The sequence below is a fragment of the Anabas testudineus genome, chromosome 24, assembly GCF_900324465.2.
Source record: "Anabas testudineus chromosome 24, fAnaTes1.2, whole genome shotgun sequence".
Lineage (NCBI taxonomy): Eukaryota > Metazoa > Chordata > Actinopteri > Anabantiformes > Anabantidae > Anabas > Anabas testudineus.
The window spans coordinates 654,045-681,404 of NC_046632.1; the positions used below are offsets into that span (position 1 = coordinate 654,045).

Below are 27,360 nucleotides of genomic sequence, written 5' to 3' on the forward strand. Positions count from 1 at the left end.
TTCACAGTTAAGTTTTAGAGGAACAAAACTATCTGATGTGGCAGCATGCAATTCTTTTTTTTGTTGTTGTTTTTTTTTTTTTTTCATACCAAGGAAATATATATTCAAATGACAAAACTCGTATGTTAAAAGAAAAAAATCTTGCACTTATACCTCTTGAAACTGAAACAGCTCTTTCTAGAGCTAGAACTTTACTTTAACGTCTCCCTGGCTTAAATACTTCGCTTGCTTTGTACCTCACTTGTAAGTTGCTTTGGATAAAAGTGTCTGCCAAATAACTAAATGTAAAAGTAAATGGCTATCCATGTGACTAAATATACATTTATAATCTCTATATCAACTCAATTAGGTGTAGAGAAATCAATAAATTTGTGTTTTCGAGGCAGCAGGACAACTTAGATACAGGTCTATGTTGAATGAACTTGATTTACAGTGTAATGTTAAAATATAGCTTGAAACCCCTTTGTGTAGTTCTCTCTCTCTCTCTCTCTCTCTCTCTCTCTCTCTCTCTCTCTCTCTCTCTCTCTCTCTCTCTCTTATCAGACAACACACACACACGCACACACATATATATATATATATATATATATATATGTATGTATGTATATATGTATGAGAGTGTCAAAATGAATTAAGAGAAACCACACTGAAATCATTTAAAACTCATGAGTGAGGCTCTTTTGGGGGTCATATGTAATAAGTCCCTCAAACCTCCCAGTTGAAATGCCTCACAGCAAAAATATAATTTGTGGAACTACCCCCTCCCCTATCGAGGCTTTACATTCTAAAATAGGGCTCACTCCTTCTGGATTTCAGTGAGCCTATAATACACATTTTATGTTACTGAAGTTCCCATCAAGCTGATTAAAACACTGATGGCAGAAGAAGCTGCTTGTGTTCAAAAGTAACCAGGCACTTATGAGTTAATGTTTCATGAAATTGCAGTTGAAATAGGATGTAACCGAGTGATCTCTTGCTGTGATCATAGATGGGTTTCTCCTGAAGGCAGTTTCTGCAGCCCCTTAAGGTGCTGAACCTGCATTATTATTGTTTTATATGAAACATAGTAAAGAAAAACAAATCCTGCTTAAACAAATGTTCAGAAAACTACAGCAGTCCAACTCTCACAGAGATTTTCTTTCTCTTCGTGTCATTAAAGAACCATTTGCATCACTGTGGGTATTTGAGTAACTCTGGCCAACTCAGCTCAACATCCCAAGTCAGTGCCTTGGCTAGGAAAAAGAAAAAACATGTTCCCATAACTCTTCCACGTCAGCACAAAGGCATGTTTGACTGGGCTGCTGCCAGTGTGAGGCATACATGCAGCAGAACTGCTGAGAGAAATCTAAGATCCTGCACTTTACACCAAGGACTATTGTGTCCCAACCGCCACCTCTCTCTCTCTGTTGTGATGTTGCTGCTCGTTCTTCTTCCCCCACCATGATTGCACACTCACGGTGCCAGATCCAGCTCCCATCGGTTTGTGGTTGTAGTGTCAGTGCCTGTGTGTTCTCTGTTCAACACAGACACTTGCCAAGAAGCTATCAAATCCAAAACACTACAGGCAGATTTCTGATTTGAATGGTTTTTGTTTAGACTTTTTTCTTGTGTTGCCTTTAAGATATTATCAAGATACATAAATCATCCTGATAGTTGCGTCAAACCTATTTCATGATCCCACAGACTTGTTGTTTTGCCTCAGGAAAAGAACTTAACCTTCTGAACTGGGAGTTCATACTGTCTAGCAACCCATTCTGTGGTCATCTATTAGTTTACAACTGTGCAAAACATACAGAGCTAATGAAATTATGCACAACTTGTCCGAATAGATTAATAAAGTGCCTTGAGATAACTTCTGTTGTAAATTGGCGCTATACAAATAAATAAAATTGAATAGCTCTTGAATTAAAAGGGACAGTTTAAAAGGAAGAGCTGTGTGTAAAGTGGCGCTCAGTGAATAAAGAGAAAGCATTAAGCACTGCGTAATGTCCTATTTGTATTGGATTAGTGCAGCACTACTACTACTACTACATGCAGGACTGGAGGGCACTGTTGTAGAGGGATCTGTGCAGAGATGCACAGCACAGGTGAACACAGGTTTTGACATAGTTAGCTCCACAGAGAGAGAGCTTTAAAGGCCCCTGTTTGTGAACCAAGTCAGTGGAATTAGTTTGTTTGCAGTTTGTTTTAGTCAATCAGGCATCACATTAATGATTAATTCATTAATGTTAATTAAACTGTTAAAACAGATCAGTCAGTTTTGTGTTTTATGTCAGTATTCTGAAAATTAAGTGATATCATTCTGTTTCTTTTCTGGATAATAATAAAAATAAATACATAAATAATAATAATAATATAATAATAACTATCTATAATATAACATTCATTTTTTCAAACTAATTGTAATTCTTGATTTTCTTGGAATACAATTCTAAAATCTTTCTGAGATTTCTAAGAAGATTCTTACAGTTTTTCAGAATTTTCAAGAAAAGCCATTGCATCACCAGTTTACATTTGAATTCAGATTTTTTTGGTTTGTTTGTTTAACCACATGAATTTAATATTCAAAGAGATAATATAAAAAGGGATGTTTGTTTTGGAAATTATTATTAGGAAATTCACAAATTAAATTCATGAAAAGAGAACAAATTGTATTCATTACATAAATTCATGTAGCTCTTATAGTCTTCCATATTTAGAAAATTCACTTGGAATTCAGAGAAAAAGGAAATAAATATGACCTGAGTGTGAAATAGTCATATCTGACTTTTCTTACTATTTCTTTAAAAACCTATATCTTTTTTGCTTGCTGACAACTGTGTTTACGTTTTTATTTTTCTTACATTTCTAACTGTATTTTGAAAGATTTATTGTTGCCACTGGGTTATTCATTTAGTTTAAGTTGACAAATTAAACTAAGAGGTTTTGTTCTCATGATGTATCCATTTCACAAACATGGCTGTGTTCACAAAGCCTAAATACTGATGAATACAATTAGACTTTTTTGGCAGATTTTATAAAACAGGAGATTAAAAAGTGTTTTATTTTAAAACAATAATTATATTTCTTAATCTGAATTATTTTCATACATTTTCATTATCTTTTCAAAAGTTTCAAATGACATCAAAAGAGAGTCATTCAGTATTTCAATTCTTCAGGCAATACAGAAAAGATTATTTCTGACAATAGTGCCTGAGAATTTACTTCATCACAGTTTTCAAATATGTTGTTTTTCTATTCAGTATTTAGACATTGAATTTATTCAGATTTAATTTCATTCTTACCATTAATTTAATAACGCTAACTGTTTTATTTATGGGGATGTAGTTGTCTCCCAACTCATATTTTCTGCTATGATTTGCCACTTCAGGTATGAAATTGCTGCTGAGACCACTATCTTGGCATAGCTGTGAGACTTTGACACATGTTGGTAATGGATATTTCTGAGCATGCTTCTGAGTGCACATCTAGCGCTGTTTGAAATAACAATAAGAGAGCCATTACCGTAGTATAATCGGGCCAGCTGCTCCATATATTCATCTTGTATTTTATTTTAGTGCTGAGGTTATTGTCTGTGAGGCTCCCAATGCCTCTGCAATGGTTTAGTCTGCTACATAAAGTGGATGCAACCAGCGACCACTGTCCACTGAGGTCAGTCCACCAACCTAATCATATGTAGACTGTCTTTACGGTGAGAAGTGCAAGAATGAGCTTTAAGATATTAAGATTTAAACATCAACAATTCAACCACAACCAAGTCTAAGCACTTTGCTTAATTTACATTCATCTTTATGATATGGGATTGCACTCTTTGAATGATTATAATCAAAAGGGAGGGTTAGCCCATGTGAAATAACAGAAATCAAAGGACACATGTTGACGATCATATCAACATAAATAATGAATATAAACTAGAAAGCACCAAGACAGTTCTTTCCTCCTCAGTCAGACTCAGATAATCCTCTAATTGTTTTTTATAATTTTTTAAACAATATTATTATTATTATTGTTGTTGTTATACAGACACACACACAATACATTTATTAGCTTACTTATTGCTTTAACTAAGAAACACAGAGACATATAAACGGTAACAAACAAATTCCTTGGGTAATAATAAATAATAAAATGAAATAACTTCATTACATAGTATTACATGTCTCTTCATAAAGATGTGAAAATGAGTGAATCAATACACAGAGAGATGTAGAGGAATGTTAAACACATTGTATTTAATTTACTTTGAACATTCATGTGCTACGATTTTCAATTGGAAAACCACTTTGTACTGCTTCTGCTTACATCTTAGCACTGACTGGCCATTGGTCACTAACCTTTGTGTTTCTAAATATGAAAATGTCTGTGTGAATTACACCATAAAAACGACCCGGCTCTCCAACCCCACACAGGCAGAAGAAGGCTGTTCTGTGCTTTTTCCTCTGAATACTGAGCTCATATCCTTATGTGTGACACCCTTGTTATGCAAGGATTCCCAACACTCATCCTGCTTGTTTTCCAGCTGTCCCTGCCTTGCCCACTGCTGATTACCTGGATCAGGTGTATTCAGTCAGTCAGTAACTGGAACATAATGGTTGCTGAGTAGCTCAGTAGGACAAACAAAGTTTCATTTTTCATAATCACATTAAAATAAGTGTTAAAAAAGAGGACTATTGGTTCATATACTGATATACTGCATTTGGTAAACACCTCTAGGACTGAGCTGTATGACATGTGTGCTTCCTGCTTTTGGATTTTTATTCCTCTGAAGTATTAAACTGTGTCAGTCCCTTGCTAATCTTACCTTCAGCATCATTTGCAGATTCCTTACCTTCACCTCACAGTCATTCCCTGTGTTTCCAGTGCATCATGCTAAGTTACTATAGATATGTAGTCATAGACTACAGTAGTATTAGCTATTAGGGATCAACTCAAGCTGGTTCCCATGTTGATAAAGTGCTTGGTGTTTCCTGCAAAGGTGGTTTTGTCTCCCCATCTCTCTTTTGTTTCCCCATCTTTCTCTTCACCCTTCGAGTCATTGGGAAAAAGAAGTGGTGCTCACTCAAGCACATTGGAAGGTGTTTCAGACTATCAACATATTCCCTGTAGAGGGAATGTGATCATTGCTTTAGTGATGGAGGAGAGAGAGGGAGGAAGCTGGGATGACCTCCAGGGCAGTGTTGTCCATTTGTCTGAAACACTTGGAATTGTTGGAATTCAGTAGGAGATCATAAGCATACTGAGGTTGGGACAAAGCAAAGTGTCACAGAACAACTGTTGATCATTTAACACACATATCAGTCTGACTTCTTGTTTGTTTGTGAGTTTAGATATTAGACCAAATGCTCTTGGTTCATGTTCATCATTATGTAGCTGCACAATGACGAACTGTAACATTGCACAAGTTTATGATCTTAAGTGCACATCTACTGTATTTTATCTATTCTTAACAACGTACACCATTTCTGCCAAACCCCAGTGCGGTTTACACACGGCTGAATCTTAAATTATTTTTTTAATCTGAATTATCATTTTTAAATTACAGAAACTGTTTATTTAAACTGATTGTTTAACTGTTACCAGGAAATTTAATCACGTGCAGCCAAATAGTGGTAAATCCGCGATTTAGCCAAGAAAGTAGCAGGTAATCTTTGTCGAGCCTGGTTGATATGTTGAAAAATTTTCTGCTGATAAGGCATCACAGTTACATGATATCACATGATACATGACACAGTATTACAGTACAGAAACAGTACATCAGTAGCATGAGACACACAGCAGAACAGAAACAGCAGACTAAACTTTGATGAAATATTTTATTGGAGGAATTTGTTAAGAGAGAAAGAGAAAATTTACGTTTTGTTTTAAATGTTAATGCAGATGTTGTGTGTGTGATGTTCAACTGTAACATCAGACATTTTAACAGAAAAGAAAACAGGATGTTGTAGATGTTGTTGTGGTTGTTGAAGTATGCCTACGAAATTTAATTGTACAATGTGCATTTAGATGTACAGTGCCAATAAAGGTTATTTTATCTTATCTTATCATCCAAGTGAAGTTATCTGGACGTTTTACCAAGGTTATTTCTATGATTCAACTATTTAACCTAAGAAGAAGGAAGTCTAGTTTCCATGACTCAACTTCTACATATTTCAAGCGTTAACAGATTTTGGGACTTGTTATCTATATTAATTGTGAACAAATGATTAGCATTATATTAACAGAAAACATAATCTGGTTGCAATTACATTCACCACATAAAAGTATTAAGATATAGTTCTCCCAACTAGACCTCTGCACATCTGGCAAAAAAACATAAGATCACTGTCAGAAGAATTTGAATTATACAGTATCAGCAGCTGAGCACCACATTTTCAAATTAGACGTCTGTAACACCAAGGTAAAACAGTACAGCCAGAATGGAATGTATTCAAAAAGATGGTTTTCATTTAACATCAAATATTTCAGTGCAGAAAATTTTATTATTTTTAAAATCAGTGACTCAGTCATTACGTTTTATTATGTTGATGGAGCTCTAATTGTTATGTTAAAGGCAAATGAGATGAGCCAAACCTGCACCTACATGTATTTTGAGGCAGTTTCTAATGAGAGAACTTATTCTTCACTCATGCTGTTGAAGCAGTCGAGTGTAAAACAACAAAGTGTGTTTAGTGTGCGGTTAGGTAAAGAAGTGCAGCTGTAAAGGGGTTTGTGTTGGGGAGGAGAAGGGGTTGGAGGAGGGGGGCATCCTGTGAGACCAGCACAGGTGGTTGGGAGGGAGTTTGGTGCTGTGGTGGGAGGGGAGGGGGAGGCTGTGGGCGTGGAAGTGCAGTAATGTGCCCACTTCCTGCACTGAGCCTTTGTGCTGTACTGTAACCTAGTAAGCTTACAACAAGATCAGCAGGATTTGCCGCCAGTGACTTCTTGCCATTTCGCAGCAGTCAGCCATAGGTAGAGATCCTGTCTGCGCACTCCAGTGGCCCACTGTGCATTCTTACTTTTCCTTATGATGGTTTTTTTATGTTTTACTGTGGCATAGTAAAAAGACCAAGAACAGAAAATGAATTCTACAGCAAGAAAAAGACGTGAATATTCATGCTCGACATAATGTCAAGCATGACGTTCACCCCAGTGAGTTTTCCATTTGTTACACACAGTAGGGGATAAACATGTATGTTGTCAGCCACATTTATGCTGATAATAATACTAGAAATCTGTGAATATGCCCCAAAAGGCTTAACTATCAAATACAGATGAAATTTAGTAAAAATAAATTCTCTACTTTGGCACTGAGTGAGAATGACATTATTAGACTTCTAAACACTATCTTTCTGTGCCTGTTTGGGACAGTGCTTAGAGTAAGTTGGTATCAGTGAGTACCTGTACCCTAGGACAGGGTCCTATAGGTTTAATTACATAGATGTTGACATCTGACAGTCAGTCGTTTGTAACCATTGCAAAAATACTAAAAGTTATTTGAATGCATTGGCATTCAGAAAAGCTACATCTAAAGAATAACATATACACAGTACACATGACTGTGAGCCCTGGTGAGGCTGCACACAAGTAATTTGAACCTAAATGACCTAAATAAACTCTAAAGCACAAGTAAAGGTGTAATTTGAGTTCATGGTCAGTGCAGTACTGCACCCTTGTTGTGTGCCTGCAGTGGGCTCAGTATTTCTCTGTGTGGACTTTGATTGTTTGAATGATGTTTTTCTGAATCTTTAAGGATATAAAAATCATGCATTTTGTATCCATAACAAGAGTCTATATGAGATTATAGTCAATTTAACGTAAAAGTTGTTTACGTTAAACTGTAGCACCTTTTATGTACTAATTTTTTTGTTGAAGACAGCTATAAAAAGCAAAATCACAACTACTGTTACCTTTTTAGAGAAGAGAAACATTAGGTGCACTCTTCAATACAAATAAGAGTAGACAGGGTCTGAGAATTAACTAATCTCACCAGAGATTTGATGCTGTTATTCAGTACTTAATACAGAGTAGTTTCTGATACTTGTAATCCATAGACATGCAGAAACTTAAGGTTTGACAACATAGAATATTTAGACAGAGCAGGATCTTAGCTCCCTGGTTACAGTTACAGAAGCTTCCCTGTAAAAGACAGAGGAGCGAGACCGAGATACAAGCCTTTGGGAGTGCAGAGCTCAGTGGGTTGGCAATGAAAGGCTTTTGGAGCCAGGCCATTTAGATGGATTACAGTAACGCTGCCTCCTTTTCATCTCACTTACAGATTGTGTCTGGAAGAAAGGAAGCAATTTGATTCTCATCATGCTTAGCAAGTGCTGCTCATTCTGATAGCAAACATTGTGATGTATATTCCTTACAGTGTGATAAACAAGAAGGACCGCCATCACATTCTCCTGCAAGAGCACAGTGACAGAGCAGTGACACACTCATCCATCATTCTCTGCTCTGCTGCTTTTCCAAAATTTGAATCACCAATTCACCACTAAAACCATCATCCTATCAATGTGTCAAATGTGCTGCTGAAGCACACGTTCAGGTTAAGCTGAATGATTGTTATCAGTGGCAGAATAAGAAGAGAAGAAATAAAAGCTGCTGATTTAAATCTGAAAGTGAAATATTTCTTCAACCACCAGTACAGGAAGAGACACAGTGCTGTTAGCGCTCACTACATCACGGTCAGGACTAAGTAAAGTGTTTCTATTTCATGGATGTAAACTGCTCTATGATAACCGTAATGTCAATTTTTGGCTAGTCTGTACTGCAAAACGTTGTGAGACTTTCTCTTGTTCACTGAGTACAAATAATGAAATTGTGATCTCTGTGAGAAACAGGTTCAGTTCTCTCAGCACCACCCTGCTGTTGATTTGTAAATTTGAAGAAAATCATTTTGAACTTAAACAACTGTGACCTGGTATCTGCAACCTATTCATCTGTTTTTGAGTTTATTCACAATATTTGTTGTAATACAAACAAACTAGCAAACAAAATCCAGTAATGAAGACTGTAAGACTCACATAAACATAAACGTATCGGCGCTTGAAAATGTTAAAACTTGTTTTGGGTTTTTTTTCAGCCTCAAGTCAAAGAGGTGTAACGACTTGTTCTTAAATGTTTCATATTTTATGTTATTATAATGTAGGAACCTGCACTCTTATCCTGAATTAATTAACTGTAAAACAAAATCAATACAAAGACAAATTGTGAGGCTGCTCATATTAACTTTATTTAATTGTCAGTGCCATAACATAACATAACATTTGTTATGCTCTAAAACATACAGGAAGCTTCTTTTCTTAAACTGTACTTAAAATAAAGATAAACATAATAAACATAATAGAAGAGTCACACAGTGAGCAGTTGTCTGCCAATCATAGGATCGGTGGTTCGATTCCCAGCTGCCATGTCACATGCCAAAGTGTCCTTGGGCAAGAAACTGAACCCCAAGTTGCCCCCAATGATCAGATGAGCTGCATAGCAGTGTGTGAGTGTGTGTGTGCTTGTGTGTGTGAATGGGTGAATGAGACGCAGTGTAAAGTGCTTTGAGTACCAGTTAGGTAGAAAAGCGCTATATAAGTGCAGACCATGTACCATTTACCATTTACTAAATAGTTTGAAGTCTCAATACATACTGGGACATCTAGTTTTGTTTTCATGAAAGCAAATTGAATGAGTTCAGTGAACTTGTAGTTTCATTTATGGAACAATTTTTTTAAAACAGGCTTAAGTCAGGACAACCAATGTTTATGTGTTGCGACAATAAGCGCTAGTAATCTTAATATGAAAATATAATAGGTAGATATTTATGTGCATTTAGATTTACACAAAATTCTTGGATATTTTTGAGAGTGTGAAACATAATGAGTTTTTAAATAGATGACAGGGATAAAATGTGTGGTGATATCACAGATTATATCAAAGACCTCTGACAAACTTCTTTTTTTCTAGTCACGAGGCTTTCCGTGTAAATGATTTCTGCCTCAGCTTTTGTTTATGTGTCTGTAGCTTTTCTGTGACAATGGGTGAGTAAGTGAGGATGATAGAAAGGTCTGCCTTCACACTGCGGGGACGTCCTCCCCATGCACCACCGACCTGCCAATCACATATATGACCTCACGTCTTTTTGACTGATCATGATGTAGATGTGTCAGTGTGACTTTATTCTGCTTGTGGATAAATGATCACTAATCACTATCAGAAGATGAAGCACAAGTCTGTAAGTAGCACTAATACTACTCATATTCTGTCTTTAGGTTTTATATGTCAAAACAATCTTTTCTGTTGGCAGGAAGGCTGTTTTTATTTTTTCCTGTTGTGGTTAGACTGTGAAACTGAGGCAAACATTTGTCACAGTGGTACAAACAAAAATTCAGGCAGTGCTGTCATTTTTCTTTCTCTTTTACTTTTTAATGTATAATTTACATGTATGTATATTTAAATATTGTATAATCCTAGTAGCAACAAGATTGTTTTACTTCTGCTATGAAATCGTTAAGGATTATTTTCTGTTTCTGAAGCGGATTTGGGGTGGATTTAAATGGATCATTCGATGGCTACATCGATAACTGTCACTCATGTTCACGCATATGTTCTTAAACAAGAGAAACCCACACTGTCCAAAACTAATACACTCTTGACAAAGGGCACATTTCCATTTATAACTAACTGTTGAAAAGGAAATAAAGCTTCCTTCTGTGACTTCCTTTGCAGGTGCTAGAATAGCGGCTGTAATAGACATTATATTCAATCACAATTAATCCAACCTTCTCCTACAAGTGTAAATCTTTTAACAAGTATTACAAATGGTCAATCATTGAAAAACTAGATAACACTTTCCGTCTGATTACCAATGCAGACAACATATCCCATTGAACACAGGCAAGTAAAAAGGTGCCATATTGCTCCTAAATCTCTTTCTGTCAGCTATCACGAGTGTATAGAAATGTATAAAAGTCAGAACTCTTATCCCAGCTTCGCCTAATCGTCTTCAAGCAAACACAAATGTTTTCTTTGTCTTGCATCTCTTTGTCTCATAGCCATGAGTTTGTGGCTTAGAGTAAGTAGAGTTAAAGCTGCTGTAGTAGGAGTACAAGTTGCCAGACTGCTTAGCCCAGGCCACGTGGAGTGCTGGCATCTGTGTGTCACAACCAGAGACCAACTCATCCTGGACACTTTTACTTTTGGCGGCAAGCTAGTCAATCTTTGTAAGAGTTCTTCCAGCTGTAAAGTCTTCACCTAACATCAGACTTTGGGGAATTAGAAGTGATCTTTGTTAAGTGATCAAAATATCTCCTCTGCGTTTAACTGCTTTACTTATTTTCTCAATGCTGTAATTATCAAATTATTTTAAAATTCTTTGCTCCTCATATTTAAATGCTTGGCACAGACTCCTGATTTTATCACTTTTTATAGCATGGTTCACAGGACTAACTTTTGATGTGATCCACATCTGGACCAACGCAACTGTGAGTGCAGGAGCTCACGATGATTTCAAAGGAAATAACATGAACAAAAGTAATGTCTAGAGGGAGTCAGCACTAACGTTAGAGTGCCATGTCTGGCTCATGGCCCCGTTCTGTAGAACAACACAAAGAGTCTTCTCAAATACTTAAAGTTGCAAACGGAGTCATTGCTAGCATTTGATGCATATCTTTGGCATCAGGTGCCTCCGAACTGGCAGAAGTACACAAAAGTGCCAGCACTCCACCACTGGTACAATTACCACTAACCACTTACTTTATATACTCCACTGAAGTTGTATTTAAAACAAGTAACACTAGCAAAACAAAATCAGTATTGGAGCTGCAGTTGAAAAGTATGGCAGGTAAAAAAGACACAAATGTGTGTGTTACTACCGAGACTTGGTGTAGAACAAAATGAGCAGCTGGTAAAGGTGGAGCTGATTTTAACTACTTTGTGTACTGAAATCTACTTCATCCATAATAGTACATCTCATCTGTAAATCTGTCAAATAACTACTAACTATAACTGTCAAACACATGTAGGTAGTAAAGCAAAAAGTACAAGCAGTGGAGTAAAATAGAAATACTATTCAAAAAACAAGGAGAGACTCAAATTTCACAGTGACTTACTGACTATTCTTATTATAGAATATATTTACAAGGTTGAATAAAAGTTTTTATCAAGTCTCTTTAACTTGTTCCATATTATAATCCTAACTGTTTGTGTAAGAAATTATTCAAAAAGTGGAGGACAAGGAAAAATCCCCTATTTATCTTGTTAAAGATATTGTGCATCCATGTTGTGATCCCATAGTTTCTGTAATTAAGAATAACTCTTTTTTTATTTCTCTTTCTTAAGACCTTGACTTGTCTGCATTGATTCTGTTTCTAAAGAAATAAAAATAAGAAAACAAAGCAACATTTTTTTCTGTGAAATGAACGACTGCTTCCGGGACAGTGTCTTTTAATAAGGCAGAAACAGTCCATCTTTCAAATACGTGCTTGTACATCCAAAAATAAGTAAAAAAAACATCTTGTCACACATGCCCAGCTTTATTTATTTATTTTTTCACAATTTATATTTCATCAATTCAGGAATTGGAAGTGGTTTGTTAACTGGCCACCCTCTCTTACAGAGCATGAGTAATCCAAGCACATAATTCACACATGGCCCAAGTGCCATTGCTTGTTGCCTGGGTTTGTGCGAGGCCTCTCTGAGGTATCCGCTCTCAACTGTGTGAGCCTGTCTGCCTGTCTGCTTCCCATGATGCACCTCCCTGTCTCCAGCTTAGCAAAGACAGTGAAAGAGCCTATTGTTTCTTTCACTCCGAGGCATGTTGCATGTACTTATGACACAGAGTGGGAGAAATTATTCCCATTATGCCCCTGGAATGTCTTTGAATCAATCAATTCTGTATGAAGTGCTGCTCTTCAGTAGACTGACTTACAGTAAGTTGCTTCAGTCACAAACATACTTGTTTACGTGTTTGGAAGAAAAGCAAAGGAAGTGTTACACTGCACAAAATGTAAACAGTGAAAAAGCAGAGTGAATTATATTCAAATCAAAAGCAGCATCTTATTTTATGCTAATTTCTTTCCACATTGCGTTGTCTCATATTATAAGACCACCTCCAGAAATTGTTTCACGTCTGATCCTCTCAATCAAGATGTCTGTTAACAGTTTTCGGGATTTTTCTCCCCTTAATTCCCTTTTCTTCTCGCTGAGCTTTGATTGATGTGCAGTTGGAAAACATCACAGCTTCTCTGATGGATTTTTCTGCCATGATGTAATGTTTTGATGATCCTCAATGCCGCTATTTGCAGTGACCAAGACAAAAGAAAATATCCTCCCCCTGAAAACATGTCTTCTAAGGCAGATCATTCATGCTTCACGTAACACATGAGCCCCTTTGAAAACCCCAAAAACAGGATATTTGTTGCTTTGACATGCATGAGAATATTTGATTCTCCCTGTACTCCCTGTCATGATACAAGGGAATCTTCCTGATCCTGCTGCATTTTAAAATGGTGCTATAGATATGCTCTCCTTTTCTTTTTTCATTCCTAAGCTGTGTTGTAGAAGTCTCAGCCACAGCCTTCCATAGTGTAAACCAAGGGCACTATGCAGAGGTCATGAAACACTGCCCTGTGAGTCTATTTTTAACCCTGCTGTATCATGTATCACCTTTACCACTTTGATCATTTGCTCTGCCACTATTCTATTGCAGGGTTGGAACTATGCTCTTCCCATTCATTAGGCTGGAAGCCCATACTGCTAGTGTTTCCCTGTGTTTGTCTTTGTGGTGATAGATGGCAGTCTGGAACACCAGTGCAGACCTTGCTTCATTTATGGCAAACTGTAAAGAGAAAGTTAAAGGGGTTGAGTGACCTACAGTATCTGGGTGATATTTAAAGGCACTAATATGCCTGAAATAAGCAAGTTTGTGATTAAATACGCTCTCATAGTCATGCTGAAAGATGATGGGAAAGCCCCCTACAATTCCAACAACAAAAACATGACAGGAGTGCATTTTAGATGGTGTTCAAGTTGAAAAGTTTCAGAAGTATTCAATTTGATGGTGTTTCATGGCAAGTGAGGTATGTTAGGCAGCAAATGAACAGTCAGTTCTTGTGGTGAGAGCAGGAAAATGAATAATCTCAGTAACTATTACAAGGCCCAGTGGTCAGTACATAACAAAAGCTATCTAGGGAAGGACAACTGCAAGAAGGCCATGGACCCAAGCCCCATTTATGTGCATCAAGAGTGAAGAGTAGTCTGTTTAGTCTAATCCAGCATAAGAGTTACTGTAGCACAAAATATGTAATGCTGGCCATTTCTGACAGGTGTCAGAACACAGTGTGTCACAGCTTCAGACCAGTCAGAGTGTACATCCTGTTTTTAGTGCAGCGGCTGATATGTTTACATGTCAATTGCTGGTATTTTTGAGCCAAATGGATTCTGTAAATTACTTTTACATGATAATAAGCCCATAAATATAGACAATACAAATGGTGACTCTGAGCCTTAAAGGGTGAAAGATACCTAAAAGTTACAAAATTAAGTACTAAGTGCTATTCAGTGCAACATTTGAGTACCAATAAGTTAGAAAACCACTAGTCAAGTGCAGGCTATTTGTAAAGAGCAATTTGTTAAGTTTAGAGGGCAAGTGAGTGGACAGGATAACGCTTAATCTCCTGGGGAGAAAAGCCCACAAGCCTGTCTGCTGCTATATTTGTTTGGGTTGGTTATGATGATCCATTTAGTCTGCTGCTGCTGTTTTGCTCAGATTTCTTTTTTTGCTGCTATGAATGTAGTGGATGAATTTGTGTAGGGTGGGGTAATGTGTGGGGAGCGCAGGAATTCCCACTCACTTGGCTCATCTCATATTTGCACTACTGCTTTGCCAAATCCCCCCCCACCACACATGGAAGAGGGAATGTTTTGTTTGTGAAACAGTGCACTCTTGGGGCTGTGCACACTAGTCTTGTCAAGTATCAGGGACGTGGAGACACTGCATGATGTGGCACCTATGTTAGCAAAAGGAGCACTACTGTGTTCATTTATCTGCCTGTCAAGGGCCCCTTTTTACTTTTATTTTTAGCCAAAATCCATCAGGCCTGACAAGCAGGGCCATATGAGCCAAGTTGAGGGCAGAGCTCCAGGTCCCTTGCACAATGTTCTCCTCCCCTCTTCGTAAAAAGCTCCAGGCAGCCCAGTCTGGACCCAGGTTTTGTTGAGTCATGTGAGATGATGTACACAGAATCACAGGAGAGGTGGGGCTGAAGGTGCAGGGGACTACACAAGGCGGGTGGGGTTGAGGCCAGGATCAGCAGAAGCTTGCAGTCCAGCACAGAGCAGAACCAGAGGGTGCTGGTCTTGTATAAGGTAATGTCTAGTGAGGGTGTTGGAGTGGGACGTGTGCACAGATTTATTTTAATACACTGCTTGTCTTGCCAGTGGGGGGAGGAATGGCGAGCCTCCCAGCTCATAGCCGGACCACTGTTGCACAAGATAGGACTTTGTATACAAACCTACAACAGACAAAAAACACTGAAACGAGGCAAGTTCCAGTCCAAGATTGACTTTTAAATGTGCATGATTAAATGGGATTGTTTTGCACCCCCTGAACGCTGTTGGATCGAGCTTCTTATACAGATGCATGCTTTATAATTAATTGTGCTGCAGAGAGGTCTGTATTTGGCACAGCAGTCTGATATTTAGCACAAGAGTGATTAAGTATGAGTAGGAGTTTGTTGTAGCTCACGTATAATGTTTGACATTGCAGTCTCTACTAGTAGGCCTTTTTATTTCGTAAAATATAGATGTTGATTATTTTTTCAAATTAACTAATTGATCATTTAATCAAACAAAGAAAACAAACAAATTATGCAATTTACAATCATGTCAAACAGAAACAAACCTTCATATTTGATAAGCTGGAACGTGGGACTACAAATGGAATTTAACTTAATGAAGAACATTAGATTACTCAAGTGGTTATTAATTTAATGTTAAAGCTCACTCTTGCACATAAAAACACAAGAAAAAGCTAGTAAGTAGACACTGAGTTGTTTGTAAAACTAAAATAGTTGTTGATTATCTTTGTGGACCAAGGACTTAACCATGAAGAAGTGAGTGGACAGGATATGAAGAAGGATTTGCTGATATATGCGTGTTTAAAATCAATAGACTGATTTCTTATATATTTAAGTGTGGGTTTTGAACACTAGTTTCATCTTATCCAATGTGTTGCTGACAAACATGAAACACAACGTTGCGCTATGCTTCTGCTGGTGGTGTTTTAACATTCCCACTTCAGTTGTACTTTGTGTTTAATGCTAATTTAAGGTAGTGAACACAGTAAACACTTACAGCATTGTCACTGAGAGCACACTAACATACTGACATTAGTATTTACAGTACAGTACAGTCCCCTACAGAGGGACTACCATGTCTGCAGTCTTGTTGTCCCAAGACAGAGAGAGAAAGCATTGCTTCTAGCATCAATAATTTAATCTGACCTAATTGTGACGTTGGACTGGAATGGGATGCTACTATTAGATTCAGTGTTGACTTCATTCAGAGGCAGTGGTGTTCAGTGAGTGCAGCTTCAGTGTAAATTCCCCTTCAAGAAATGAAAACTGATTACTATTCTATATTATCTTCCTCCCTCTGTGACGATGTTTAGTAGGAGGCGTCACTGTTGTTTTTATATGGCAGGTATTTTCTTCTATTTCTTCTATTACTTCAGTTCAGTCCAAAAAAACTCTCAAAAGACATTGAACAGCACATTGTCTGAAACACAGTACACTACAGTGACGACCCCTTCGACCCCACCTTCAGCGGTGGAGGTCACACAAGATGAGAGTTAATGACAAGCACATAGGACAATTTTAATGAGCCCTGCACAAGTGTCATTTCAATTCCATTATAGCCTGTCTTAACTTTCCCATCTGAGCTGTGAAGAGGCTTTACATCCTTCATCTGTCCATGTGACTTTTACCTCTGTGCTGTCAGTTAGTTTAATGGGAGTTAAGAGGGGATGCTAAGTTAGATAAAAATATACTTGTTAAAATGGAAAAAATGCAGCTGTTGTGTTGTTATTCATAATACCAGTGCGTAGTGTAAAAGTGCTTGCTGTGTCAGCTAAGTTATGCAGCGATCTTTAAAATCATATCCTTTCTATTGATGGCAAGCTCCATTTAGTAGTGGATGTTTGACAGCATGCTTGTGGTTACTAGCTGTTCTTTAAAATCTCATGCCAAAGCAAACTTGGAAAAGTTCAAGTCAATCACTAAAGACAGTCAAAAAAGTGCAGAGACATACCGTGGTATATAAGTTGTCAATAAACTTTCAACTAATAAAATAATAATAAACACAATAATAGAAAAGGAATTCAACCTCCAACGTGTGGAGTAGCGTTACAACTAAAAATTATTATTGATTATTATGTATTATGCCTCACATTTGAGGTGTAAGTAAACAAATATTTCTTCCACTTGAGTAACCTGTCCAAATGGACTGTGCTGACTTAACATCTGATTGGCCATCAAGCTACCTTGCTTGCTAAGTGACAGCTACAGTGACAGACAAATTGGCATGTTCCCAATTGCATGTCGCTCACTAGCTACCGTGGTTCCCCAAATGATCTTGCAAGTAGCCACTACCTCACCAAGCTCATATGGCTATTTTTACTATTTTATGAAATGAGTGGTAGCCTACTATTCATGATAAGCTTGGTGTGTAACATCTTTGCCCACTATTAGCAATATTTAACCAGCTTGTGTGAAATGAACTTTTCTACTTGACCCCTATGAACTTATCTTATAAATGATATTTGTAAGGTACTGAACTATCATATTTGATTTCTGGAAATCAAAATGACCCTTCTAAAGGACTATTGATGCATGCAAATTTCTATGGTGGCCATGGACTGAAAGGAGGTCTATGGAAAAAAAAAAGCTTTAGGAAGTTTGGGACTGTAGCTGTGGACCATGGGAACAGCAAAGATGGAAATGTCATACAGACAGTAGTGGAATTTCTTTTCTGTAAATCTGTAATAGTTTACTTACCTTCTGACACACATGGTAAGAGGAGCCTGCTGAAAAATGTTCCATAATGTGGTGGAAGTTGGGGTCATTGTTCTTCAAGTTCATTTCTGTACCACAGCCCTGGAACTGAGCACCCATCACCATGGAAACCATTATGTGGGGTAATTGATGGTGGAACACTTTAGAAATCTCCTCGTAATATATTAGTAGCTGCAAAGGCCCCACTCTCTTCACCTTCACCCTCATTGTATTGTCTTTGAGCTAGGAATGCTCGAACTATAGCCAGTCTCAATGAAGAAATGTGAAAACAACCCAGCTGCAGTCTGTCCACAAACCTGCTAATAGTAAATTTCCAGTGCCTCTAAATTCTCACTTTATCTATTCTCAAAGATATAGGCTTTAGCAGCGCAGCACTTACATCGCATAAATGAATTTTATTGAACTGCAGTACTAAATTACCACATGCTGTTTTTCCTGATGTGGCAAGAACCCAAAGAAGATGAAGACTTTATGTGGAGCAGATGTGCTGAGAGTCAAATTTCACTGAGAAAGTGCTGCTGATTCAGAATGTCTATTGACTTGTCAAGCACTGAGTGTGTGTGTGTGTGCGTGTGTGTGTGTATGTATGTGGTCATTAACTAGGCCCTACCAGCTGAACAGATTGTGAATTCTCTCTGAATATGAGGTGCCTTTATGAACCTTTTTCATGGATATTACCTATTTGTCAGTGACACACCTTCATGTGGTATAGTGTTTTTTACCTGAATCGCTCAGCAATCTTCTGTCCTATCACCTGACATCACTCAAAGGCATTAAGTGTAATACACCATTTCCATTTTACATAAGAAGGCCCAGCCAATTTCTGGGTTACACCCAAACATAGCATATTTATAATGTGCAGGAAAACAAGCTTCCTAAAGAGCTGTTAGCCCATCTGGCTGAGGTGATTAGTAAAAGCTGAGGCAGATGGCGCCACGACCAGCTTCTGCATTGCTTCAGGCATGTATTAATATGCATACACAACTGGCAACCACGTTTGGCTGTAAGAAATATTTTTGTGTATTACATGAGTGAATGGGCGTGTGAATTATTTTCTAGCATTGAGTGAGGTTTCTGATTCTTGGACACTCAAGGTGCTTTGTTAGAAGGTGAGGGGAAGAGAAGGGCAGGGAGTATGTGGACCTTTTCCTCTTCATCTGCAGAAAACATGCTAAAAAGCTAAAAGCCGTGAAGCCCCACCCCCCAACTCTCACACACATAAACACTACTGCTGGCAGCAAGGTCTGGAAATGTTGACACACAGTGAAGAGCAGCCCCAGAAACCCCAAGAATCCCCCCGAGTACATGCAGGATGGGAGGGTGAGGTGGAGCCTTGGAATGCACTTGGAGGAGTCAGTCACTTATTTACTAGCTGAACTCAGTGAACCCTGCCTGAGTCAGATACTTCCACCACGGCCAGTCTGTTCCACCTCCTCTTCCTACTTTCTTTCTTGTTCTTTAACTTACACTAATTCTTCCCTTGTGCCCCATGTCAATCTCCTTTTTGCTGACAAACACTTTCTTGGCTTCTCGTTGGCCCGAGGTCTTTACCCATGCTAGACAACCCCTAATCCAACCCCCATCTGACCCCGTCACCCTGTTGCTCACATTTTAGCTGGAAACGCGTGGTTTTAGGCTCGTGGTGAGTAATACAACAAAAGTCAGTAGGACTGGGAGTCAAACTGGGCAGTGGAGTGTACACAGACAGAAGTACCATGCACAGTTTGGCTTCTGTGATAACAACAGAATGTGGAGTGAGTCTCACATGAGTGGCTCATGGGTGCTGGGGAGAGTTCAACAACCCATCATTTTATTGATTTAGTATCTGGATATGGTAAAGGAAATAAATAGAAGATGTTGAGCAAGTGAAAATATTTAATCCTTACTGTGAAAATACTGGATTGCAAGTTGCTCAAAGCTTATATCATTTTTACTTTACGCTTACGTTCAGTTAGTTGCCTTTCTACTTTCAGCTCTACTTATAACCTTGTCTTCAACTGTGGTACACAAACAGTTAAGTACTGTAGTTAAGAAGACAATTAAAAACTACAAATGTGCAAATACATAAAACCATAACCACAAAAGCCAAAGTGTGTCACTCTAACACTGGTCTCCTGGTGTTTTTTACTGCACCACAGGTCACACTAGATCTGACCCTGATGTAATGTAACTCCTGCAACCAGTCTCACTATCCAGAAAGACTATGGAAAGAAGTCCCAGAAGTTTAAAACCAGTAGAATAGCAGCTAAGCTTGGGTTTGGAATCAGGACTCTTTATGACACGGCAGGTCACTTTCCATAAACATTCTTTCAGAGTTTTATCAGATTATAGAAGCCTTTCTGCAACAGTCCCAGTCACATGAATTGAGTCAACCATAAAATAAAAGGTTCATTTTGAGCTAATTTTACATTTTAGTGAAATAAATGCCAAAATCTAAATCTAAATCAGTGAAATGTATATTTTATGTTTTGTTTGCATTTGTTTCTTCCATTATCCCTGGCAGTATAATGAAAACCAAATATAAAGATTTGGATCAAAATATTAAAAGTTTTATAACAATGATCTGGTGTCCATATTAAACCCAATTTTGCTTAAATCATTGCTCCTGTTACAATAAGAGATCCCATTTGTCCTGTCAACAGAAGTTGCTTGGGACAAAATTCACAGTCCAACCTGTATCTAAATATTGTATTATATTCAAGTCATGAGGCTTAATCAACTAAATCAAGTTTGTTGATAGTTGATTGCAAAGAGTGACTGGTTATGGTTGTATTCAGGTCCTCACATTCTCACAACACTTAGTTAAGGTTAGAGATAAATTGTGGTCTGTCTTAATGGAGAAAAATGTAACACTTCACATGTGTTCATTTACTTTTAAACAAAACCACAATTGTTCTCTAACCTTAACCAAAGTGCTTTTCTTGACTAAACCCTAACCACACAGGGGACTATAGGTCAAAATCAGGTCTGTGGTGTAACAATGTGTTACTATTTTATTTTTTTATTTTAACTATATGCAATATGAGTGCATGCTGTTTCTGGGGAACAGCACATGTATACTCCCCTCTTAAAGTATTGGAAAAGTGACTCCAATTCCTTTTTTTTCTGAAGACTGAAAACATTTGAATTTGACATCAAACAATAATTATGAGACAAAATATCAAAATTCAGCTTTCCAGGTGTACATCTGGATCTGATACACAACTTAAAATTCAATTCAATTCAATTCAATTTTATTTGTAGAGCGCTTTTTACAATTGACATTGTCACAAAGCAGCTTTACACAACCAAAGAGCAGTACATGAACAGTGTATGTGTATGAGTCATAATAAATCTTAAAAGATGGCACTTTTTGTTTGAACACACCCATTTCTCTTTTCACTGCAGCATCTTCTAACTGTTGTTACTCCCTTCAGTCTCCTCTTTATTAGGTAGGGTTTAAGTCTGGAGACCGACATGGCCAGCCTGAAACATTTGACTTCTTGCCCATGATGAACTCCTTAGTTGTTTTGGCAGTGTTTTATGGGTCATTATCTTACTGCATGATAAAGGATCCCCATCAGTTTGGTTGCATCTTTCTTTAAATTACAGACAAAATGTTTGTGTAGTAGAGCTTGTGTGTTTGGGGTCATGAGCAGAGCCTGTCTTTCTCCAAGCCCTAGTCCTTTCATCGCCTTGGTAAAATTTCTTTGTCTCATCAGTCCATGAAATTTTGTCCTAGAATGTTTGAGGCTTCTGATGTAGCCTCTGAACTTTTGTTCACAAAGTCCTCTGCAAACAGTAGATAGTAGAAGTGCACTAAGGTATGCTTTGATACTGTCAGTACTTGTATGAGTTTGGTTCGGGTTTGTTGCTGTGGTGTTTTTGCACCTCAGAGCTCACCTGCCAGACAGAGTCATCTTTGTCTTCCGCTTGTGCAGATAGATCAATTTTCTCTGTCCATTCTGTCACTGCAATATTTTTTCTATGTAGCACAAGCTCAAAAAAGATCAGGCAGAACAGGAAGTGTACAGACTTTACAGGGTAACTCTGTGTATTGTAATTATATCATAATCACCAGTTATTGGCAGAAAGTAGAAAGAGCAATGATTTATGAGAATGAAGTTGTTAGAGTATTGCTGCGGTTGTGTCCAGGCTCTGTGTGACTCAGCGAGGTAAAACCAGATTGTTAAATGCCACAAAAGACCAGGCTTTAAGCCTGTGAGACTGTGAGATCCCTCAGGTCAAGCTGACAGCGTTGAGACTTTGTGCCAGAGGATGATAGAAAAGATGTGGTGACACAGGGTACGTACAATCATACACATAGACACTACCAGATTTCACCTACTGGACCTTTGCCCTGGTTCTTTGATAAATGGCACTGACAGAGCAGGGGTCTTGGTGTAAGTGTAATAGTTCGTGTGCTCTTCAGCATATAATTCCGTCCTGCTAACTTGCTTTGACTTGACTTTGGCAAAACAAGTGTATTAGGGCAAACAGAGCCAGTCATCTAAAGCTTTATAAATACAACAGTAAATTTAACACTTTAGCTTTTCAGATATAGCTAAAAACACTGGGTTCTTCTTCCAGTAACACAGTTTATGACCTGAACTAATTATCTTATCTAGTACCTTTTTAAAATGCAGAATACAGGGAAGTCAGTAAAGCTGAATAAAAGAAGTTGGTTCCCACTTTTCATACAAACATTATTGGCCTGCTCTGTATCCGTCATATACTGATACGTTATTGGACATAAACTGGCTGCCTTCTGTTCTGATGGTATAGTTCCTTTGAAGCTTCACAATATCTAGTGCAGTGCTTTCACAAGATTTTCCTTATATGACCTTTAAACTTTGTCTGTGTTTTTGCTTGTAGTAAAGTACTGAAAATGTGGTGAGAAAGAACAGACCCATTATATTCTACCGAGCCTCCTTATCAAATTAACCAGAGTGCCTTTTGTGTTTTTGTACTTTTGTTTTGACTCACCACATCCCAGCAGAAAGTAGGTCACAGGCTGACCGAGGTAAAGTATGAGGCAGCATTTTGCCGGCCACCCCCCATCAAGGCAGATTGTGTCTCCAGGAAGCTTGTTGCAGGAGAGACGTTAAACACACAAGTTCCTGTTTGACATCTGTTTCCAGCGAGCCTCACAGGCCAACCTTTTCCCCACCACTCATACTCTGAGGCCTTGTTCACCTAGATGCTCCATCAGCCAGTTTTGTCAGTTAACTGCACTGTGACCTCTTCCTCCCCTTCCTTCCAAGAAATTAAAAAACCTCTGATGACGTGCCTATCTTTGACTTAGTGCCCAGAATAACGAAATCTTGAGAGATAAAATCAGGATAGACAGGTTCTTACGCAGGCAGCTACACTGCTAGACTGCTGACCCTCAGGGCTGTGAATAATTAACCAGGTGTATATTTAAGAAGACAAGGCAACACTGTGTCTATGTGTGGAAAACATCTGCTTGATGGAAATGATCAAATGTATAAATCTAGACAGATATCTGAAAAACTGCTCAATGCGTTCTCAATGAAAGTAAACCATCAACCTGATATAAAGCCTCTGCTAGTGGCTGTTCAGAGACGGCCCACATTTGTTTTTCTGTCGTCAATAAACCAGTTGCAAAGCTCCGCTGTCCCTCTGCAGGCTTCTCTCCTCACATGTATAAAGGTAAAGTTATATTTTTAGCTCCAGTAGATACTGTCACTAGCCAGACATCAGGGGAACAGTTATCACCCTGCTATTCTACTATTCTTTGCCTTTGCCTTTAGACTGAGTTGGAGAGGGATATGGATAGTGACATGGCCCTGTGAGCAGTGCTGATGTTAGATGCACGAACAGTCCAGACAAAGGGTCAGCAAAGCCCAGAAACAGCCAGTGAAAAGTGTTGCTGAACCACACAGTGAAAGGTCTCAGTGCTGCTCCCACCTGGACTCCACAGTCATGTGGATGCAGGGTCTCATCTGTGTGATGTAATATTTGGCACCACAGCTGCATTACATTGCAATAATGTATGTGCAATGTTAATGTGACTGCAAACAAAACATTCTTATGTACTGATGTATTTTAAAAGAGGCAGAAAGGTCATAATAATGAAATCCTGTATCACAGTATATTTATCGTTTTATAATGTTATGTTGATAGAGAAATAGTGATGTAATGCATTGTCGAAAAAAGAAAAAGGAACTTCTGTATAGTTTTATTTTTGATAATTGCTAATTTATTATTTATATGATACATCTGTACTTTCACTTAGTTCAGTGCTCTATAAATAAGATTAAAGTTGTAATAAAATGAAATTTAAATATTATATTGTTGACCACTGAAATTAAGTAAGGTAATGTATCAATAGATGCATTTTACTAAATGCCATACAGTTAGTCATCATGCATTTAAGTGTTCTGCCCACTTCCCTCCTCCGATACAGAGATCCTGCAGTCAAGGATGTGATACAGTCAGATTTTATGAATATGTTAAAACCCCTGTACATTTTCCTGTGTGGAAACAATGAGGGCTAGTAGGCGTGATTTTTTTTTTTTTTTTTTTTTTTTTTTTTAGCATTACAGTGGGCGAATCAGATTTTCCACTTACTGTAAGGCTCCTGGCAGCTGAGAGTTCTCTTTGAGTAATATGTGAGCTGTTACCATAATTTGAAAGCATCTTACATCTTTGTGTAACAACTCATCACAAATCATGCATCTATATGCTTTTTGAGAGGTTTTTTAGCTTTTTTGCAAATCCAATTCAGCCAGGTAGTTTAAAAAGCTACTACTATTCTATTATCTTCTACTTCTATCACTATGTGATTGTGCAGGTCAGAACTAAGAATCTTAACTGTGTTAATGCATGATAAATCATGAGCAGAAGGGTTCAGGGAATTCAGGGTTAGGCAGAAAAAAAAGAAGGCATGGTTTGTCTCTGCACATGTGGGAGTTGGTGCAATGAGCAAGGAAGAGCACTCTGTTTGTTGTTGCTCCCCAGAACACCAGGCTGAGATCAAATTAATCAATAGCAGAGATAATGTGGAGATGAGTAGCATGACATCAATATGAGGCTCAAAGGCCCAGCAACGCTATCATGCTGGTCTCTAGCCCACCCTGTGCTGCGTTAACAGTGGCTCCCCATGGTTGAAGGAACTCCCTAGAACTAACAACTCAGTCCTTTCATTCTCTGCTACCAGGATAAGGATAAGAAATCCTGGTCAATGAGCAGTGGTTCTCAGTGGTTTGCAACACTGAAGACTCTTGCAGCATACCTCATGAGACCCAAGCATCCAGCAATGCCTTTTTGTGTTTAGATTGAAGAATATCTGCAGATATCCATATTTTCAAATAGCCAGCATAAAGTCCCTAACAACATATGAGGCTGGTGCAATGCTCCTATTATACTTTTCTATGTTTATAATATTTTACCTGCATTTACTGTGGACTCATTGATGAGTATATAGCGTGACCAAGTTGGCTTGACTTCAAACACAGGGCTCTTCCAGGAGTTCCCCAGCAGGTTGATGAATTCCCCTGTGGTTCATGCAGCAGCAGAAACCTCATCTTTCTCTCTAAGGAAACAAACAGGATGTATGAATGAGAAAGACCACTGTCGTTTGTATGTTGGTCAACTCTTTAGATTAACACAGCTGCTCTTGGTGGTGCTTTAAACTGCTTAACCTCAGGAGGAACTGTCGTTTAAGTTGATGCCAGTCCCACTGCAGTGTAGGTGCTTAGATTGCTGATCTGCTGATAAAGACTTGTGTGTCTCTGGATGAACTTGAGTTACTCTCACACTTTGCTTGTTTGGATGTTTGTGATATGGTAATTCATAATGTGTCATTTGCTTGTGGAACAATGTTCTGACAGTAAACAGAATACTGGTCACATTAAATAAGGGCTGCAGAATTGTAATTAAAATTGTAATTATGCTTGTTTTTTTCAAATTTTGACTTCTTTATTTGTCTAAAAATATCTTTCAAAAGCAGTTTTATTTAGTGGTGAATTATAAAATACAATACAAAAATAGGGTATGCATCACTAGATGCTTGACCTGTTGATTTTCAACGAGGGCTATAATTTATATGCCTTCTCGATTCATCATGAGAGGTGGCCACACAGGCAGAGAAGCTCCTCAGGACAGGGTGTTCAGTTTTTGCACTATAAGGTCAGTGTTTATTCATAGTAGTATTTCATTGTAGATATAAATGTCACCAGACAGCAAGTTCAGTCTTGTCACTGGTGTTATTTATTGTGTCAAGAGACAAACAGTCCCTCAGAGTCATTCATGCAACAGATGTACTATTAGGCTTGTGGAACATTTTCTGACTCATTCCTGGCTTCCTCCTTCATCTTATGACTCAGAGGCACAGGGTGAAAAAAAAGTTTCAAAATTCAGAGCATTATTCTCTCTCTCTTTCCCTGTGTGGGTGTGTGTGTGTATACAGATATTATATTCTAATGTTGCATTGCTGTGGCTGTTCTAAGAAATCACTGTGCATCTTGTTAATTCAGTAAATTAATAATTGTATATGTGGAAGTTATCATTTATGGATATGTTTTGCACATTTCTACGACTACTTACTATTTTTACTACTGTGAAAATTAAAAAGCTTATTTATTAAAAGATTTAATCCTTAAAACAAATGATAAAAGAAGCTGTTTCCTACATGGAGACATTTTTCTATGGATTTTCACATTTTATATTACTAATACATTCATTCCAGTATGACAGGCCACTGATAAAACCTACCTAACAGCAGGGAGCACCTTAATGGAATGCAGCCTTCATTTGTGTTATTAATAACACCTGAGCTCTTCCTGTTACGATAAGTCTGAATGCATGTGGAGAGAAAGCTGAGCTCAAATTACAGGGCAGCCGGGGGAGCTCAACTCCTCCTGCTAGAAGCAATAAAATCCTAAGTTTGGTGCTGTCTGCTAAATAATCATTAACATTTCTAAAGCTGCAATATATGATAAAAAAATATCTAATTAAAATCTAAAGTCATGTTACTGGTCATTATAAATGCATGTGAGCATTATCAATAACTTCTATACCATGATAGATGAATGAATAAAGACGTGCAGAGAATTCTTGTATTTATCATTCTGCAGCCACTAAGGCTGCAGAGTGATTGGAACACTGAGAGAAAGCACGATCACCTCTTCACAGTGTTTGCGAAAATGAATCTTAATTTTTGACAGCTCATAGAGCACATCTGTGTTGAGATCCGATGAGTAAAAAAAGTAAAAAAAAATAAGTTTTCATGTCAAAATCTTCATGTTAAGATCTTTACAAAATCATGTACATTATTCAAAAATAGAAAACCTGAAATAAGTAATTGCATAAGTAT

The 27,360-nt window shown here is 37.9% G+C and overlaps 1 protein-coding gene across 2 annotated transcripts in view; it reads left to right on the plus strand.

The window, feature by feature from the left end:
• The window catches only part of bach2b (BTB and CNC homology 1, basic leucine zipper transcription factor 2b), a 78,077-nt gene that overhangs the window by 2,724 nt on the left and 47,993 nt on the right, over positions 1-27,360 (plus strand). Inside the window, exon 1 of one of the 2 annotated variants that reach the window (XM_026341333.1) lies at positions 10,111-10,204. The exons of the other annotated variant lie outside the window; for it this stretch is intronic. Within the exon in view, the coding sequence (XP_026197118.1) occupies positions 10,166-10,204 (39 nt within the window). The 5' untranslated portion in view covers positions 10,111-10,165. Of the gene's footprint in view, positions 1-10,110; positions 10,205-27,360 lie in introns of those variants that run through there. 2 annotated transcript variants of the gene reach the window in all.